We start from the raw sequence: 19,245 nt of genomic DNA on the forward strand, positions 1-19,245 counted from the left end.
GTATTGTGACTAATGAAAGTAGATTATATTAGGGTAATCTGGCACAACCAGAACTTGAGCTGGCTCCTGCAAGACGATGACCGGGGGTGGTTGAGCGGCAGTAAAAGAGCATCGCTCACTCTCTCTCTCACACACACACTGCATAGTAACTGAAAGAAACTCGATATTTAAAATTGGTTACCAAGAAAAAAAAAAAATACAACAAAAAATCCTTTTTAATTACCCGTATTTATTAGAGAACAGATTAAATAATCTATATTAGAGTAGTTGGCTAAGTGTAGATTATTGCGTGCAGTTAGTTAAAGAAGTATTGTGACTAATGAAAGTAGATTATATTAGGGTAATCTGGCACAACCAGAACTTGAGCTGGCTCCTGCAAGACGATGACCGGGGGTGGTTGAGCGGCAGTAAAAGAGCATCGCTCACTCTCTCTCTCACACACACACTGCATAGTAACTGAAAGAAACTCGATATTTAAAATTGGTTACCAAGAAAAAAAAAAAATACAACAAAAAATCCTTTTTAATTACCCGTATTTATTAGAGAACAGATTAAATAATCTATATTAGAGTAGTTGGCTAAGTGTAGATTATTGCGTGCAGTTAGTTAAAGAAGTATTGTGACTAATGAAAGTAAATTATATTGGGGTAATCTGGCACAATCAGAACTTGAGCTGGCCCCTGCAAGACGATGGCCGTGGGTGGTTGAGCGGCAGTAAAAGAGTATCGCTCACTCTATCTCTCTCACACACACTGCATAGTAACTGAAAGAAACTCGATATTTAAAATTGGTTACCAAGAAAAAAAAAAATACAACAAAAAATCCTTTTTAATTACCCGTATTTATTAGAGAACAGATTAAATAATCTATATTAGAGTATTCGGCTAAGTGTAGATTATTGCGTGCAGTTAGTTAAAGAAGTATTGAGACTAATGAAAGTAGATTATATTGGGTTAATCTGGCACAATCTGAACTTGAGCTGGCCCCTGCAAGACGATGGCCGTGGGTGGTTGAGCGGCCTATTATTGGTTCTTCTTATTTACTATTAGCCACTGCATTTCTACATCTATCAACTTCCATCCACTACAATGTTTGTTCAATTGAAAACTTGTATTAGATATCTTTTCTAACTGTTCGTAATGTGTGTAAATAATACCTTGAAAAGAGCTTTTGTACTGAGAATACATCTTGTAACGTCCACGGATACTAGAAAATAAAAATTAATTTCCTGTCTCACACCAATGAGATCTATTATTGACTACATCGACAGGTTCAACAGCATACAATGTGGAGTTACCATAAAATCAGATGGTAGCATATGGTTTTTGGAAGGTTCTTTTTGAGGAAGGTTTATGTTATTCCTGTCTTGACTTGTCTATCTTTTTCATAATTAAACAAAATATAATTTAAATTTAAAATAACTTTTGATAGAATAAATTTTTAATCGATAGATTCAAGTAAGTTTCAAGAAGAATGTTTTTCATGATGATTAGTTGGGTATTGTTTTTTTATCGATGAAAAACATTTTCTTTTTTTAATTTCAAAAAAAATAATAAAAATAAAAAATCAAACGGAAAGCAACAAGAAATTCTGGTCACATGACCCTATTCTATGGCTCGTTAACTAATAAAATTACTCCTTTTATCATAGACAGTCTTATATATATATATATATATATATATATATATATATACTTCCAAGTCGGATATAGTGGTACCCATTTTTAGAGGGTAGAATAGATAGCGTTTTCTATTGTGTCCATCTGAGAAACAGCCGCCTGTATGTTTTGAAGATAGGTATGGGTGCGCTATTTTCCACGTAAAGGAATCTAGAGTAACGACGTAATGCTGTGATAGAGTGCGTCAGGCTATTACAAACCCATTGTCCACCAGCCGCAGCATCCAAGGATATAGTTTCTATGCTGTAACTTATCCCGATTTAAAATGATCTCTTATGTGAGAATTTATTTCCTATCCGGTTTAGGGGGGGAATTTTTTTTTTTATTTCCGCTTTAATAGTTGTGTTTATTTTATTTATTCATTGTGATTGCGAGATGTTATCCAATTTCACCGGAAATAGATGTTAAATACGGAAATGAATGTTTTCAGCACAAGGTAAGTCAGTCAATTCCGGTTTAATGAACATTGATGGCTATTTTGTGCAAAATCTCATGTTGCCATGAGGGGGGGGGGGTTGGCATGCTTTTAGAGATGTATAAATCACACAGGATACTACTGCAAAAGAGGATGTGGTCAATAGAGTGAAACCCTTTTAGTTTATTTGGGATAGTCCCTGCGGGAATTCAAGGAATTCGTCATTTACCTAGACCAGCAAAGGCTACCTGGAATGGATCTAATCAATTTAATTGAAACCCTTCTATAAAAATTTTGTGATACACATATCATTTAATGGCTGTATGGGACCATCTTCCAATTATCAACCAAAATATTACGCCGAAAATATAAAAAAATATGTGATGGTGAACATATGTGAAGTTATAAAACAATGAGACTTGAAAGTCAATATTGTCAGTAAATTTCCTTTCATCTTTTTTTGCCATTATTTCCGGGTACCGTGCGCTCACATAGTGTGTAAAAACAGACGAGCATGCTTTCTATACATATATATTATATAGCGCAAAGATAATCAAGTTCAAAGAGAAATCCCTGGTTATCTTTGACAAATGCAAGTTGTTGTTGTTGGTTCTGCGCAGTTGGCTTCCGCCAAAAGTTTTAAAGTGTCCCTCCCAGCTGTTTGCGAGGTTATTATACTGACGGTGAGTAGTTCCTGTTTGTGTGACCTACTATTTGTAGACAAATAAAGGATGTTCTGTTTTCACTCTTCCTTCTCATCTTTCTCTTTCTCTCTCGCTTCCGGTTCAATATTTTCAGCTTATTTACTTGTTACTTTCAGTTCTAAAAAGCAAGTGTTGGGGGGTAGGGGGTATGGCTCCCAACTTTTGATTTTTTTTTTTTCTTGTGTCTGTCAGGTTTGCACCTATGCGTAAGTTTGGTCACAGTAACTTTAAAACGTTAAGACATGAGTTCTTAAATTTATATTTCAGCTTGATGCCTGAATCTATGATCTGGATAATACATTTTTTTGGGGGCAAATTCAGTCAGCCGGAAGTGCAACTAGTTGAATTATCTTGAAGTTATTTTCCCGTAAAAAAGGCTCCAAAAAATCTAAACTTAAATTTTCTATGAAATAATTGTTTTTTTAAAGAATTGGTCATTCAGAAGACAGAGGTTGAGGTAGGTGGGTATACGCCGAACGTTTTTTGATCATGGACCACTATATAATTTTTCGAAATCTCCATCGACCCCCATAAAAGTAATTTTCAGTAAAATTAAAATAAAACTATATCTATTAGGTACTGAGTTTCTACATTTATTATATGGTTTTAAACATTTATTTAAAGTAATTTTATATTGTGTAACAAATAGTTTTATGAAAAAATATCTTAAGTTTGAAATTTAAATACCTTAATGTATTAAGTAAGAAGTAACTACAGTACTGCTTCTTAATTAATGAGATGGGTGTGCAATGGTGTTTCTTTGCAAGGTTCCGCTATATTGGGTTCGAAATCTGTTTTTCCTTTCACCCCCTTGGCTCAGAACGACCCACCCCCTACATTTCTTAAATAGACTCCTGGGGGGTTCTATATAGACCACTTTGGCGACCTCTGGTGTATAAAATATGGGCAGTTAGATTGGCCAAACAGAAGTTGGAACTTTCATGGTGACCACGCCCACAGCCACGCCCTCTTCTGTCGGATTGTAATGGCTGCTAATTGAAATGTGAAAGTTTTATAGTTTTGTCCAAATTTCATTGAAATTACCTGAACTTTCTTTTTGGATTATGGCGGATACATACACAGAAACACTACACACACTACACACACACACACACACACACACACACACACAGACGAAACTGGGGGCAGATAGATTGGCCAATCAGAAGTTGGAACTTTCATGGTGGTCACGCCCACAGCCACGCCCTCTTCTGTCGGATTGTAATGGCTGGCTGATAATTGAATTGTGAAAGTTTTATACTTTTGTCCAATTTAGGATTTCATTGAAATTACCTGAACCTTTCTTTTTGAATTATTGGCGGATGTTCGGTCTCCAGGGAACCTCAAACCGGATATTTCCTAGTGAAATCTTAAAATAAAAAAAAGTACATATACCTTCTCTTATTGTTGTGAGATTTCCAGTAAGAGAAAGGGAAAATACCATGAGAATCTGTAGCTTGTTATATATTTTCATTTCTACATTATATTCTTTGTATTTTTAATCACAATGTGATAGCGACAGAGCTAAGTGGGTTTAAAAAGGAGTGAAAGGAACGGATGTCCAAAAAAAGAGAAGAAAACATACTCGCACATAGTAAAAGCTACTTCCGGCAGAATGGATAATGTTAACAAACAAGAGTAGACATCCTGTACAATGGACAACATACAGTGAAGGAGTTGATTGGGAAGGAGGGGTAGGAGAGAGAAAGAGTCTTGGTTACTAGATAGGCGGGGGAGGGGAGGAAAAAACTGTACGATCTCTTTGATCTTTGACCTGTAATTGAAGAAGCAGTGAGTTTCATTGTCCCTGAAGGGCCATCATTTTCTGGAGGAGACTACAAACCTTTTTTTGTACCAAAAAAAAAACATCTGTCCTTGTCTTCCGTAAAAAAGGGGATGGGGGAGAAAAAATAAACAGGAAAAGTAAAGAAAGAAAAGTAAACAATGACGTAACCAAAAACTCGTCTTTCTCCGGTTCGCTAAGACTCTTTCTGGGAATCGATTCTTATATTTTTCTTAGAATTACTTAGTTTTTTTTGTTGTTGATGGAACACTCATTTCTCTTGCCCTTAATTCTTAACATTTTCCTCATGATCTCAGAACTTCAAAACATAATAAGGTTACACAGTTTTTAAAGTTTTCAGTTTATATTAAAATAAAACTAGTAACTGAAATAAACGCTAGGTGGCAGCACTGTTCTGTAGGCGCCACGGTAGCCGGCCGGTTGGAGACCCGCGAAGAAATAAGATTCATAACTTTAGAGTTGAGATTTATAACTTTAGAGTTAAGATTTATAACTTTAGAGTTAAGATTTATAACTATAGAGTTAAGATTTATAACTTTAGAGTTAAGATTTATAACTTTAGAGTTAAGAATTTTTTACAGATTCTTTTTCCCCAGCTGTTTTGGTTTCATTTCATTTTCGGTTAGATAAAAGAGTTTCAGTTTCATTTGATCACTCTCTAGAATAGACAGTTTTTATTTGATCTCTCTCTTTCGAATAGACAGTTTTTATTTGATCACTCTCTCTCGAATAGACAGTTTTATTTGATCACTCTCTTGAATAGACAGTTACATTTTATCATACTCTGGAATAGACAGTTTCATTTGATCTCTCTCTCTCTCTCTCGAATAGACAGTTTCATTTGATCTCTCTCTCTCTCTCTCATAGACAGTTTCATTTGATCTCTCTCTAGAATAGACAGTTTTTATTTGATCACTCTCTCTCGAATAGACAGTTTTATTTGATCACTCTCTCTCTCTCTCTCTCTCTCGAATAGACAGTTTTATTTGATCTCTCTCTTTCGAATAGATAGTTTCATTTGATCTCTCTCTCTCTCTCTCGAATAGACAGTTTTATTTGATCTCTCTCTTTCGAATAGACAGTTACATTTTATCATACTCTGGAATAGACAGTTTCATTTGATCTCTCTCTCGAATAGACAGTTTTATTTGATCTCTCTCTTTCGAATAGATAGTTTCATTTGATCTCTCTCTCTCTCGAATAGACAGTTTTATTTGATCTCTCTCTCTTTCGAATAGACAGTTTTATTTGATCACTCTCTCTCGAATAGACAGTTTCATTTGATCACTCTCTCTCGAATAGACAGTTTCATTTGATCACTCTCTCTCGAAGAGAGATAGAAGCTTATTTTAGCTTCATTTCTTCTACGCTTTTCCTTAAGAGAACCTCTTTCTCCTCGCCGTAGAGCGATCCAATCTGAGGCACCTTTAAGGGTAGTTTATTTGAAGCTTGGTGGGTATACCTTTCTCAGATATCTTCGGCCACCCGAGAAACAGGTTTGGTTCTTCAAGAGCGGTGCCAAAAGGTTTTCTTTCTCTTAACAGGTAACAAAATTAAAGAAGAATGTATCATCATGTACCTTCTATCCCATCATCACAAGAAACTTCAATACAAATGAAACAAAAAATGAGGTGAAACAAATAAAAGTTTGTGCTATGAATAAATTATAAAAATCGAGCTAGCCATTAGAAGGCAAAGATCATCGTAAAATTGGCTCTGGAAAGACTTGTTGGATATAATCCTGAGATTTTGGATTTAAAATCCATGTTTTGCTTTTCTTGTTAGAAGAACGTTACCATTATCGCTAACCCAGTACGCAAAGTCCATAGTGTTTATGGGGAGAGTAGAGAATAGAGAGAGATCTTTGTGTTTGTAGCGGAACAGGAAGTCGGCTGGTGTCTTTAATCAAGATAGATGGAAAGTAGTGGCCGGCAGCCTAACCTGTATATTATTCATGTAAAGGAGGTTACCGTGCTTTGACTTTACCTCCGCCACCTACTGCATTCCGTCAGTCCTTTACACTAAATGCACTTAAGCCCATTCCTGGGTACAGGAGCAAGACATTGCTTGCTTTAACGTAGCAAAGCAACGGCTTTGTATTCTCTCACTTAAAGCCACTTTAGCCGCTTGTTCAAACGTCTTTTGCCATTCCTCTAGTGCCAAAATTGGCTTAGATTGCTAGCCTTCTAACTAAGTTCAATGATCTGTGCCCAAAACACCATAACACTTCTATTACCCATTTAATAATGCAACCACGCAAATTATCCACTGGGTGATTAATGAAGCTGTATAATCGCTGGGAAATTCTCCGAGAAACTGTACGGAGAATTTACGTTAGAGATTTATTGTTGCTTCACTAAAACGCCAATGCAGTACTTAAAGCCCATTGGTAATGTCTTCAATTTAAGGACCTTTTGCAACCAATGAGGGTTGACTTGTAAGTAAAAATTCACACGCTGCTGGTGTCTGTCTATCTGTGTCCGTCCGTAACTGAAAAACGAAAAATGTGCCCAAAATTCAAAGTACTACTTTACTGAAAAGATTTTTCCAACGGGAAAACAGCACCTAAGATTTCACGACTACTTCACATAGTGAGTTTACAACAAATTATAAATCTATTGAAACAGTTTTCCGGGACTTTGTCTCTGGAGTCCATCTCCGGGGTGCGGATAGATTCCCTCTTAAAGGGTCATCTACCTGTAGAATGTTGTACAGTCTCTTGTTTACGGTTAGTATGTGGTCGAAATCGAGTTTAAAGGAAAGTCTTCAACCGGAAGTACCTATTTATTCAAGGGATAGTTCACTTTCTTGAAAATGGCTTCACCATCTTTGACGAAGATTTATTAGTATTGGTAGTAAGAGTTAAGAGCAGATTTGGCGGAAGTTGTTTTGTAGCGCAAAGAAGTGGGGGAATTCCCTTGGGATATAATATAAATCCAGGCCCAGAGGTACTATGTTACAATTCTTAATCCTTTAATGTGTCAGCAGAAGCAGGAGCAAGATTGGATGGACGTCTGATGGAATGGAAAAGATGGGAGGATCCAGGATAGAAAAAGACAGGATACTGAAGCGTACACCCCACTTTCCTCCTCTCCAGTAGTTCTGTAAAACGGATGTACTTGATATGAGAAGTGCTGCTTACCACTTGGTTCCCTTCAACAGGTCTGTCGATTTGAACTTCGCCCACCCTACCAAAGATCTCTGTAGGGCAGTACGCCGTATTATGTTTACAGAGTTTGAAACAGACCAGCGGATGGACACTGTCAATATTGGCCCATCTGTACATGTACATACACTACCATGTCTCTCCTCTTATCAACAGATTCCACTCCATGTTCAACGTAAACCACCAAACCCTATTGGCTAATGCTTTTCTCCAAAATAACATCTCCATCCACTGTTAGGGGGAATCGTCGACCGACTCACTGTAACAAATCAGTGCTCTTCTATCAGCTGATTTTTTTTTCAGCTTTCTGTTACCATCCATTAAAAGGAAGTACTGCAATCGTGCCAATTACTAGATTTTTCACCGGAAAATTCATAAAGTGGATTTTTAATTTTTTTTAGCTTTTAATTATTCGCTGTTAGCAACAAAGCATTGATAGACTGGTTTCATAATCACTTGGAAAATTAATTAACTTTTTTCCGGCTTTTCACTAGAGTCTAAAGGAAAAATCATCACATATTAATTTTCATGCTGATATCCCTCACTTCTATTCAAATATATCCTGGAAAAAACTGATCCATTATTTACAAAATATATAATTTTTTTTTTTTGTAGCGGTATATCTGTAAATAGATGGCATGATCAATCTGTTGATCACGCTAACTGTTTATCTATCGATTGAGCCGTATCGATAATGCGAAGCTAGTTTATCTGTATTGTATCTCATCTCCAGACATCTAGCTTAAATTATAGTAATTTTTTTTTTGTACTTAACTGTTTCTTAACCAAGAATTATTATTTTTAATAATTTTACCTAAGCTAATTCCATCCCTGGATAAGCTCAATAATTATTGAACTTAATAATAATACCATTTTGTTAAAAAAATTTCTGTTACAGTTCCTCCACATAAGATGGTGATCGTTGATGAAAACGGTGTGGAAAAGAACAACTTTGCTGGACCATACGAAGAGGGAGCCGATCTGAGCTTAAGATGTCGAGTTTTTGGAGGTAGGCGTATAAGAATTCTTCTTTCTATTCCATTCTTTTATTTTGGCTCTTAATGTCTCTCATTTGTTCGTCTTCAACCAAAAAAATCTGTCATTTCCTCCTCCAAATCACTGCAGCCTTTCCAGCTTAGTCCCTTGGCCGGGCACTCGCAGGCTCGAAACCATCTAGGCTTTTATTTATTTATTTATTTTTGTGTGTGAACTGTGAGCTTAAGCTAGAGACTGAATTACCAATCCAGTATTTTTGTAAAATATATTGTACAATTTTCTCTCTAGTTAAAAATTTCAAACTGCAACTAGTGACTGCCACTAGTTAATAAATAGATTCGTAAATGATAAAACGCGCTACACATGTTAAAAAAAAAAAAAAAACCTGATTTATTATGCAGCACAGTAAATAAAATTTACTAACACGACTATTTACTGAACTAATTTACTAAAGTCACAACAGTTCACTCATAACATCACTTACATAAATTCACAAAAAATACTGTTCATAGACTACACAATGACTATTCAAAGAAGGCTTGACTCCCTGGGAGCCGCTCTCTTGGTTTTTTTATACAATCGTAGGCGATGTTTTGGGAATCTGCTAGAAGCTTACAGCATAAGCTTGTCTGTCCCTGGTCAAGTCTAGACATCTGACTTATGCTAGCTATTTCTGTTCATTAGCTCTTCCTAGTGACTCCCTAACGAACTAGAGGTTCCATCTCCTTCCAAGAGATGGCGCTAAAGTCACTTCGTTACAATATTATATACTTAAAAATTATCTTCAGCTTCTGCCATTTTTTTTTTTATTAAAAGAAAAAAATAATTGATGACATCATATTTACATTACAATAGGATTCGTAACCTCCTTTAGAACTGACTTTATCAGGTGAAAGCACGTATTATTAGAAAATGGAATGAATATGATCTACACTGTACTACATCAGTCAGAATTCCCAACTATTCAAGAATTGAATTAATATGCATGAAAGTGTTGCTTTCATTCATTCATGGAGTTCAACCATCCTCCTCTTGGAATCAGAATGTAATATTCTGATGAGAGACAAGATTTTTCCTTTCATTCTTATTCTGTATCAGATAGATTTTCAGATTGAAAAAAAAATAATATGCATGATGTCATTCAACTTATGTGTGACGTCCTGTGCAAGCACATCCTGATTTCTACTTTCTGCGAATTTTCCCTTTTCGACTATTTGTGCGGGGGGGGGAGGAACGGAAACGCTTTGTCGGACTCAGGGCTCCTTAAAACAGATATTTCCGGAGAAAACTTAGAATAGGAAAATCCGCACGATTAAAAAAAACTTTCTCCTACTTATAGTTAGTGTAAGAGAAATTAAGAGAAAGTAAAAAATATATTAATTATAATTTTCTGTTCATTATTTTTAGTGACTGATTCATAGTTTCAATAGGATGAAAAAATGTATTGCCAGGTTTCAGTCGTGATACATTTATTCTGCTGGAGCTTTCCGACCTAGGGACTAGGTCACATCTTCAGAACATATTTACAGATTGTTAACAATAGTTCTATTAAAATGAACACTGTATAATGTAATGTAATTTACAAAAAAATATTTACCTAATTGACAATGTAATATTTTACAACATTACAGGGTTGGTGTGTCTTCTGTCTTGTCTTTTCATGGGTCTAAGTGTGATCGGTCTGTGTGATATGTGTTAGGTTGTGTGGAAGTCAGTGTTGCCAATTGTCGCAAGTATTTTGTAGTAAGTTGGCGTCTTTGTTGTTTAAATTGTTGGTGTCAGTTTTTGAAATTTAAACTGTTTTCTGTCTTAGATATGTATATCATTTCTAATAATAATTAATAATAATTGTTTTTAATCGTATAATAATTTTTCTATGATGGAGTGTAAAGCAATTAACTTTTATGATTATACATAATTAAAAAAAAAAAAAAAAAAATTAAATGGGTGTTAGTAAGAAAGTAAAGACTAACTGATAAGTCTTTGTTTTTTCTGCATGTTTAAACTTGATTAAAATCGGTTTATGTTAATAAGAAGGCCATTGTTAACAATTTTATAGTGGGTCGTAAAAAATGGTCCCTTTTCTGCCCTTTTTTTTTTCTTTTATACCCCTTTTCATCTTGAGGGTGCCCCAAATGAGCATACTGTCTCATGTTCTTGGTATAAAAAAAAGCAGAGGGGAGGAACCTATCTAGTCAATTATGGGGCTTAACATGCCTCGTCTCTTTCTCTCTGGAATCTTTCAGAGTCATTGCTTTCAGGAAAGAGAGTCGGAGAAAGAGTTTTCTCTCAGCTCTTAGAACTAAAAAAGAAAAGCTGCCCTCCACCCCATATAAGATATATTAAGGGGTATGAAAGAGGGCGCGGAAGGGTTCGGCAAAGACAAGATAACGGTGTAAAAGGACAAAAAAAAAAATTGATGTGCCTTTTTCTTCTTCTAAGTAACAAAACTTATAGAATATTTATAAAGAAAGATTGTAGCTAGCGTTTACCTCCATTTCCCCTGTCGGCCGGATCAGGTTTTTCCACTTTCCCCACCAAATAAAAAAAAAAACAACTAACTTGATGTGGATTTGGCCACTCCTGAGCAAAACTTTTGGAAAAAACTATACTGTTGCGAATAGGATAATTTGAATAGGATGAAAAATAACAGCCACTTTCAGTCATTATAAACTTTATTATGCCGAGCTTTCCGACCTAGGGACTAGGTCCATCTTCAGGGCTGTGGAACATATTTTACATTGTGGTAACAATTATATTATCAATTAATTATATTACAATGAATATGTACAATGATAACGAAAATTTACAAAAAATATTTACCTAATTTACAATATACTGTTTTTACATCATTTGGTGTGTCTTCTGTCTTGTCTGTTCATGGACTGAATGTGATCGGTCTGTGTGTGATTGTGTTTGTTCGGGTCTAGCCTATAACCGCCTAACATACTTTACTATAAATTTCTCATATTAACCATTAAATAAAATCCAAAGCCTAGACCAGGGGGAATCGAATCCACTAAACCAACAATACATCTTAGCTTTGCGGGTCTAGCCTATAACCGCCTAACATACTTTACTATAAATTTCTCATATTAACCATTAAATAAAATCCAAGACCTAGACTGAGGAATCGAATCCACTAACCAATAATACATATAAGCATTGCGGGTCTAGCCTATAACCGCCTAACATACTTTACTATAAATTTCTCATATTAACCATTAAATAAAATCCAAAGCCTAGACCAGGGGGAATCGAATCCACTAAACCAACAATACATCTTAGCTTTGCGGGTCTAGCCTATAACCGACTAACATACTTTACTATAAATTTCTCATATTAACCATTAAATAAAATCCAAAGCCTAGACTGGGAATCGAATCCACTAAACCAACAATACATCTTAGCTTTGCGGGTCTAGCCTATATCCGCCTAACATACTTTACTATAAATTTCTCATATTAACCATTAAATAAAATACAAGACCTAGACTGGGGAATCGAATCCACTAACCAACAATACATCTTAGCATTGCGGGTCTAGTCTATAACCGCCTAACATACTTTACTATAAATTTCTCATATTAACCATTAAATAAAATACAAGACCTAGACCGGGGGAATCGAATCTACTAACCAACAATACATCTTAGCTTTGCGGGTCTAGCCTATAACCGCCTATCATACTTTACTATAAATTTCTCATATTAACCATTAAATAAAATACAAGACCTAGACCGGGGGAATCGAATCTACTAACCAACAATACATCTTAGCTTTGCGGGTCTAGCCTATAACCGCCTATCATACTTTACTATAAATTTCTCATATTAACCATTAAATAAAATACAAGACCTAGACTGGGAATCGAATCTACTAACCAACAATACATCTTAGCATTACGGGTCTAGCCTATAACCGCCTAACATACTTTACTATAAATTTCTCATATTAACCATTAAATAAAATCCAAAGCCTAGACTGGGAATCGAATCCACTAAACCAACAATACATCTTAGCTTTGCGGGTCTAGCCTATATCCGCCTAACATACTTTACTATAAATTTCTCATATTAACCATTAAATAAAATACAAGACCTAGACTGGGGAATCGAATCCACTAACCAACAATACATCTTAGCATTGCGGGTCTAGTCTATAACCGCCTAACATACTTTACTATAAATTTTTCATATTAACCATTAAATAAAATACAAGACCTAGACCGGGGGAATCGAATCTACTAACCAACAATACATCTTAGCTTTGCGGGTCTAGTCTATAACCGCCTAACATACTTTACTATAAATTTTTCATATTAACCATTAAATAAAATACAAGACCTAGACCGGGGGAATCGAATCTACTAACCAACAATACATCTTAGCTTTGCGGGTCTAGCCTATAACCGCCTATCATACTTTACTATAAATTTCTCATATTAACCATTAAATAAAATACAAGACCTAGACCGGGGGAATCGAATCTACTAACCAACAATACATCTTAGCTTTGCGGGTCTAGCCTATAACCGCCTATCATACTTTACTATAAATTTCTCATATTAACCATTAAATAAAATACAAGACCTAGACCGGGGGAATCGAATCTACTAACCAACAATACATCTTAGCATTACGGGTCTAGCCTATAACCGCCTATCATACTTTACTATAAATTTCTCATATTAACCATTAAATAAAATACAAGACCTAGACCGGGGGAATCGAATCTACTAACCAACAATACATCTTAGCTTTGCGGGTCTAGCCTATAACCGCCTATCATACTTTACTATAAATTTCTCATATTAACCATTAAATAAAATACAAGACCTAGACCGGGGGAATCGAATCTACTAACCAACAATACATCCTAGCTTTGCGGGTCTAGCCTATAACCGCCTATCATACTTTACTATAAATTTCTCATATTAACCATTAAATAAAATACAAGACCTAGACCGGGGGAATCGAATCTACTAACCAACAATACATCTTAGCTTTGCGGGTCTAGCCTATAACCGCCTATCATACTTTACTATAAATTTCTCATATTAACCATTAAATAAAATACAAGACCTAGACCGGGGGAATCGAATCTACTAACCAACAATACATCCTAGCTTTGCGGGTCTAGCCTATAACCGCCTATCATACTTTACTATAAATTTCTCATATTAACCATTAAATAAAATACAAGACCTAGACTGGGAATCGAATCTACTAACCAACAATACATCTTAGCATTACGGGTCTAGCCTATAACCGCCTAACATACTTTACTATAAATTTCTCATATTAACCATTAAATAAAATCCAAAGCCTAGACTGGGAATCGAATCCACTAAACCAACAATACATCTTAGCTTTGCGGGTCTAGCCTATATCCGCCTAACATACTTTACTATAAATTTCTCATATTAACCATTAAATAAAATACAAGACCTAGACTGGGGAATCGAATCCACTAACCAACAATACATCTTAGCATTGCGGGTCTAGTCTATAACCGCCTAACATACTTTACTATAAATTTTTCATATTAACCATTAAATAAAATACAAGACCTAGACCGGGGGAATCGAATCTACTAACCAACAATACATCTTAGCTTTGCGGGTCTAGCCTATAACCGCCTATCATACTTTACTATAAATTTCTCATATTAACCATTAAATAAAATACAAGACCTAGACCGGGGGAATCGAATCTACTAACCAACAATACATCTTAGCTTTGCGGGTCTAGCCTATAACCGCCTATCATACTTTACTATAAATTTCTCATATTAACCATTAAATAAAATACAAGACCTAGACCGGGGGAATCGAATCTACTAACCAACAATACATCTTAGCATTACGGGTCTAGCCTATAACCGCCTATCATACTTTACTATAAATTTCTCATATTAACCATTAAATAAAATACAAGACCTAGACCGGGGGAATCGAATCTACTAACCAACAATACATCTTAGCTTTGCGGGTCTAGCCTATAACCGCCTATCATACTTTACTATAAATTTCTCATATTAACCATTAAATAAAATACAAGACCTAGACCGGGGGAATCGAATCTACTAACCAACAATACATCCTAGCTTTGCGGGTCTAGCCTATAACCGCCTATCATACTTTACTATAAATTTCTCATATTAACCATTAAATAAAATACAAGACCTAGACCGGGGGAATCGAATCTACTAACCAACAATACATCTTAGCTTTGCGGGTCTAGCCTATAACCGCCTATCATACTTTACTATAAATTTCTCATATTAACCATTAAATAAAATACAAGACCTAGACCGGGGGAATCGAATCTACTAACCAACAATACATCCTAGCTTTGCGGGTCTAGCCTATAACCGCCTATCATACTTTACTATAAATTTCTCATATTAACCATTAAATAAAATACAAGACCTAGACCGGGGGAATCGAATCTACTAACCAACAATACATCTTAGCTTTGCGGGTCTAGCCTATAAACGCCTATCATACTTTACTATAAATTTCTCATATTAACCATTAAATAAAATCCAAGGCTTAGACTGAGGAATCGAATCTACTAACCAACAATACATCTTAGCTTTGCGGGTCTAGCCTATAACCGCCTATCATACTTTACTATAAATTTCTCATATTAACCATTAAATAAAATACAAGACCTAGACCGGGGGAATCGAATCTACTAACCAACAATACATCTTAGCTTTGCGGGTCTAGCCTATAACCGCCTAACATACTTTACTATAAATTTCTCATATTAACCATTAAATAAAATCCAAGGCTTAGACTGAGGAATCGAATCTACTAACCAACAATACATCTTAGCTTTGCGGGTCTCGCCTCTAACCGCTCGGCTACCGTGGCGCCCCATGTGTGTGATTGTGTTTGGTAATTGGCAACACTGAAACTTCCTTACAACCAAACACATATCACACACAGACCGATCACATTCAGTCAATGAGCAGACTAAGACACACCAACCCTCTAATGATGTAAAACAGTATATTGTAAATTAGGTAAATAATTTTTCGTCATCATTATACATATTCATTGTACCTAATACAATTGTTAACACACTGTAAATATGTTCCACAGCCCTGAAGATGACCTAGTACCTAGGTCGAAAGCTCCGGCAGAATAAAGTTTATAATGACTGAAACTGGCAATTATTTTTTCATCCTATTGAAACTATGAATCAGTCACCAATAATAATGAAGAGTAATTTAAATTTTAAGTTGGAACGCAACCACCTTGCCTGGAAGGTCATCTCCGCAACAACAGTTGGGCAGAACTGTTTTAAAGAAGCAAACTTTCGTTAGCGTGGGTCAGTCCACTTGTGATCATGTGCACTTTTCCGTTTAGCGTTTTCATCGGAAGTAAATCTTATTTTCAAAGGATCCTCTTTTCTGTTCACCTTTCACCTTTCTCTGAGCTGTAGGATAAAGTCTTCTTAGATGTTGCCTGAAAGTGTCCATCTCAGGATTTCAGCAGAAATATTGTTGCTTTCAAGATATTCATCCACATTTTGGGAAAGCTAAGACTTTTAATGGACACGAGCTCCTCGGAGCTCTAACATCCGGCTTCCTATCTGAAGAAAGTAAACAAATTTCAATTACCTGCAGCCTTTTTTCTGTTCTGTTTTAGTTTACATTGCCGGACAGACAGACAAAGTGACGTTTCAGCCGAATTTTCGGTTGAAAACTGGTAATAGAAAATGGACACAATTGCAGTAGCCCCTCTAAGAAAGAATAACAAAGTCGATAAAAGTTGAGAAAGCCTTTAAGTTAAAGTTAGCTTAGAGTATGGCACTATGTAAGCCCAAAGTATTAAAAAACCCTACGCGCGAGCGATGGTAGGTAGTTCCAGGAGGCCCCGTCCCATCTATAATGGGGGGACCACCCCCCTGTTCCACCTTTATGGGTATGGGTGAAGGAACAGCACATTATATGACAGAGAAAAACAGTACCTTGTGTGTGCTTACCACAGTCTCTCCAAGCCGAAAGTACCTTGGGTACTTGCCTGGGACCAAGCAAAGAATGGCTAGAGCTATATTATAAATCCCCCCTCCGGCGTCTCACCCAATGCCTTGAATAGAAATAGACCACTTTGCCGGCCTGCTCTTACCTCCATCCCTGTATTCTGCCTGTGTTTTTTTTTTTATCCTTCATCTCCTGTTCCGGGGAAAGGGAGAGAGAGGTGAGTGTCCTCCAGCTGCCGAGGTCCTCTTCCTTACTTCACGAGCACCCTTGACAAAGCACTAGTAGCATACCTACCCACTTTCCCTGCTCGTTTCCCCTATTATAACCCATCTGTATGGGAGAAGGGGGGGAATATCTCTTGGGTAAACGTAATCTAAGGAAGCGTAAAAATATAATTAGGTGGAGTGGTGTAGAGAGCTGGGCTGGCCTGCCTTCCTTGTTCTCCAGACCATACTGGCCAGTCAGGGAGTTCTTCTAACAGCGTCTTTCTCTTGCCTACTTAAACTTGGATGTATCCCTGCTTAATTGTAGCTCGTCTTCTAATACACCTCTGTTCCACCGGTATACTGGGACACTTTCAGCCCATCCAGCTATAGTTCTTGGCCAAGTGATCCTTTTTCTTACTACTACAAGGGATGGTAACGCCATCTCTAGCAGAACAGGACGAGCCCATCTCGACCAACCAATAACATTCCTACAAAATGATGGTTTTTGGTTTTATTTCGACCATTGTTGATAGATGATTTTTGGGGGAATATCGAGGTGCGGTCTTAAATAAAACAACTTTTTTTGCTTTATACCAACGTTTCGGTAATTTTTACTACCTTCTCCAGGGTCTGTACAATATTAGTGTAATATTACTTGTTTACAAAAAAAAACAAAGATTATTATCAAAGAGTCCCATGAAAGATCCGGTTGGAATTGATCTGAGATTTTACGTTTTGATTTTGAGGCGGAAAGGGCGGAGTTAAAGCTACAAATCCCTGGAAAAAAAAATACTGCAACCGGAAATTCTCCAAATCACGTAATGTTTTCTCCAGGTGAGTGTACGTGAAAAGAAAAAAAAAAAATAGAACGAACATTTGTGACGTGAATCAGTAAAATAAGAAAAGCGTATTTGGAGAGAGGTGTGACGTAAGAAATGTTTATGTACGTATTTTAAGAAAGTAAAGAATGAACGACCCTATTAAGGACTGAATTTCCGGTCACCCACCACCCTTATAAGGGGCGGATAATATCACCCAGATTATAGACCACATACAAGAAAAGGATGCCTTAAGTTCTGGGCCCTACACCAACCGCCATTGTTATGCCGAAACTTGTAGCCAGGCTAAAAGCACTTCAATATTTTTTTTTTCTTCTTCAATAAAATCTTCAGTAAATCTTCCTTTTGTTCAAGATCCTACTTCCGTATTCTGCACCCTTGGTATTGTGATTACGTCAACATAGAGTTTTTCATGAAAAAAAAAAAAATATAGATGTGAGCAGATATATACGCAGGTGTGAAAATAAGGGCACCGGTAGGGAAATTTTTGCAAAGTTTAAACCGTTTAATTTTCTTCAAATTTTTACTAAAAAAGAACATTGTTTACTTAATACAAAAAAATAAATAAATAACGTTCTAATGAAAGAAGTTTTGGCAGGTATTAAGGAAGTTTGATACGATGAAAGACCTGTAATTGACAGTTCAAAAATAATTCGAGTTTCGTTTAGAATATTTTCCGTTATTTTGGCTCCAGGTGTAGGCTCAACAGTTGTACCGCTCCATTAGGATGTATTAAAGTAAAGTAATGACTATTTTTTTCAGGCGGGGCTTAACGTCCACTTACCAAATTATGTATCGTAGACTGAGGCGACTAACAAACATACTTTACCATAAACTTCTCATATTAAACATTGTAGGAATAAAACAGTTAACGTTAAAAATTACATTAATTTTTGTCGTAAAATTTTTATTGCATAAGTTGATTCTTTATGAAATACCTACGGGGGAAAAAATAGTAAAAAAATTCTAAACTATTGTTTTAATTGAGAAAAAAGGCATTAAAAATCCTAATGGCGGATCGAACTAGGGTCTAGTGGGCGTGTATACAGGCCAATAGAACCGTATGTAGAGTGGGGGGAGACCACACACTGATACACGCCCACCTAACTTCTATAACTTCCACCATTAAGACTTTTAACACTAATTTAAAGTAGCAAAAATGTACTCTAGAATTTTTCCACTATTTTTTTCTCCATAGGTATTTAATAAAGAATGAAATTATGCAAAAACAAAAATAAATTTTATTGAAGATTTATTTTACAGTTTACCATCAACTACAGTTTATGTATGATTGCAGAATATGTTTTATTTCAATAATCAAGTGCCTAATTTTGAATTCACTAATGTTATTTGTTGAAATAAAACAGTGAAGTTAAAAATTACATTAATTTTTGTCGTAAAAATTTTTATTGCATAAGTTGATTCTTTATGAAATACCTA

General features: G+C 35.8%; 1 protein-coding gene across 2 annotated transcripts in view; it reads left to right on the forward strand.

The window, feature by feature from the left end:
- side-VII (sidestep VII transmembrane protein) overlaps window positions 1-19,245 on the forward strand; it is a 494,219-nt gene that overhangs the window by 275,404 nt on the left and 199,570 nt on the right. The window contains exons 1-2 of one of the 2 annotated variants that reach the window (XM_074142233.1): window positions 2,194-2,776; window positions 8,666-8,776. In XM_074142233.1, the coding sequence (XP_073998334.1) occupies window positions 8,680-8,776 (97 nt within the window). In that variant the 5' untranslated portion in view covers window positions 2,194-2,776; window positions 8,666-8,679. Of the gene's footprint in view, window positions 1-2,193; window positions 2,777-8,665; window positions 8,777-19,245 lie in introns of those variants that run through there. The other variant, XM_074142232.1, reaches the window with a different exon arrangement.

Source organism: Rhodnius prolixus, unplaced genomic scaffold (genome assembly GCF_049639745.1).
Source record: "Rhodnius prolixus isolate KJV_2025 unplaced genomic scaffold, Rpr scaffold_6, whole genome shotgun sequence".
Classification (NCBI taxonomy): Eukaryota; Metazoa; Arthropoda; class Insecta; order Hemiptera; family Reduviidae; genus Rhodnius; species Rhodnius prolixus.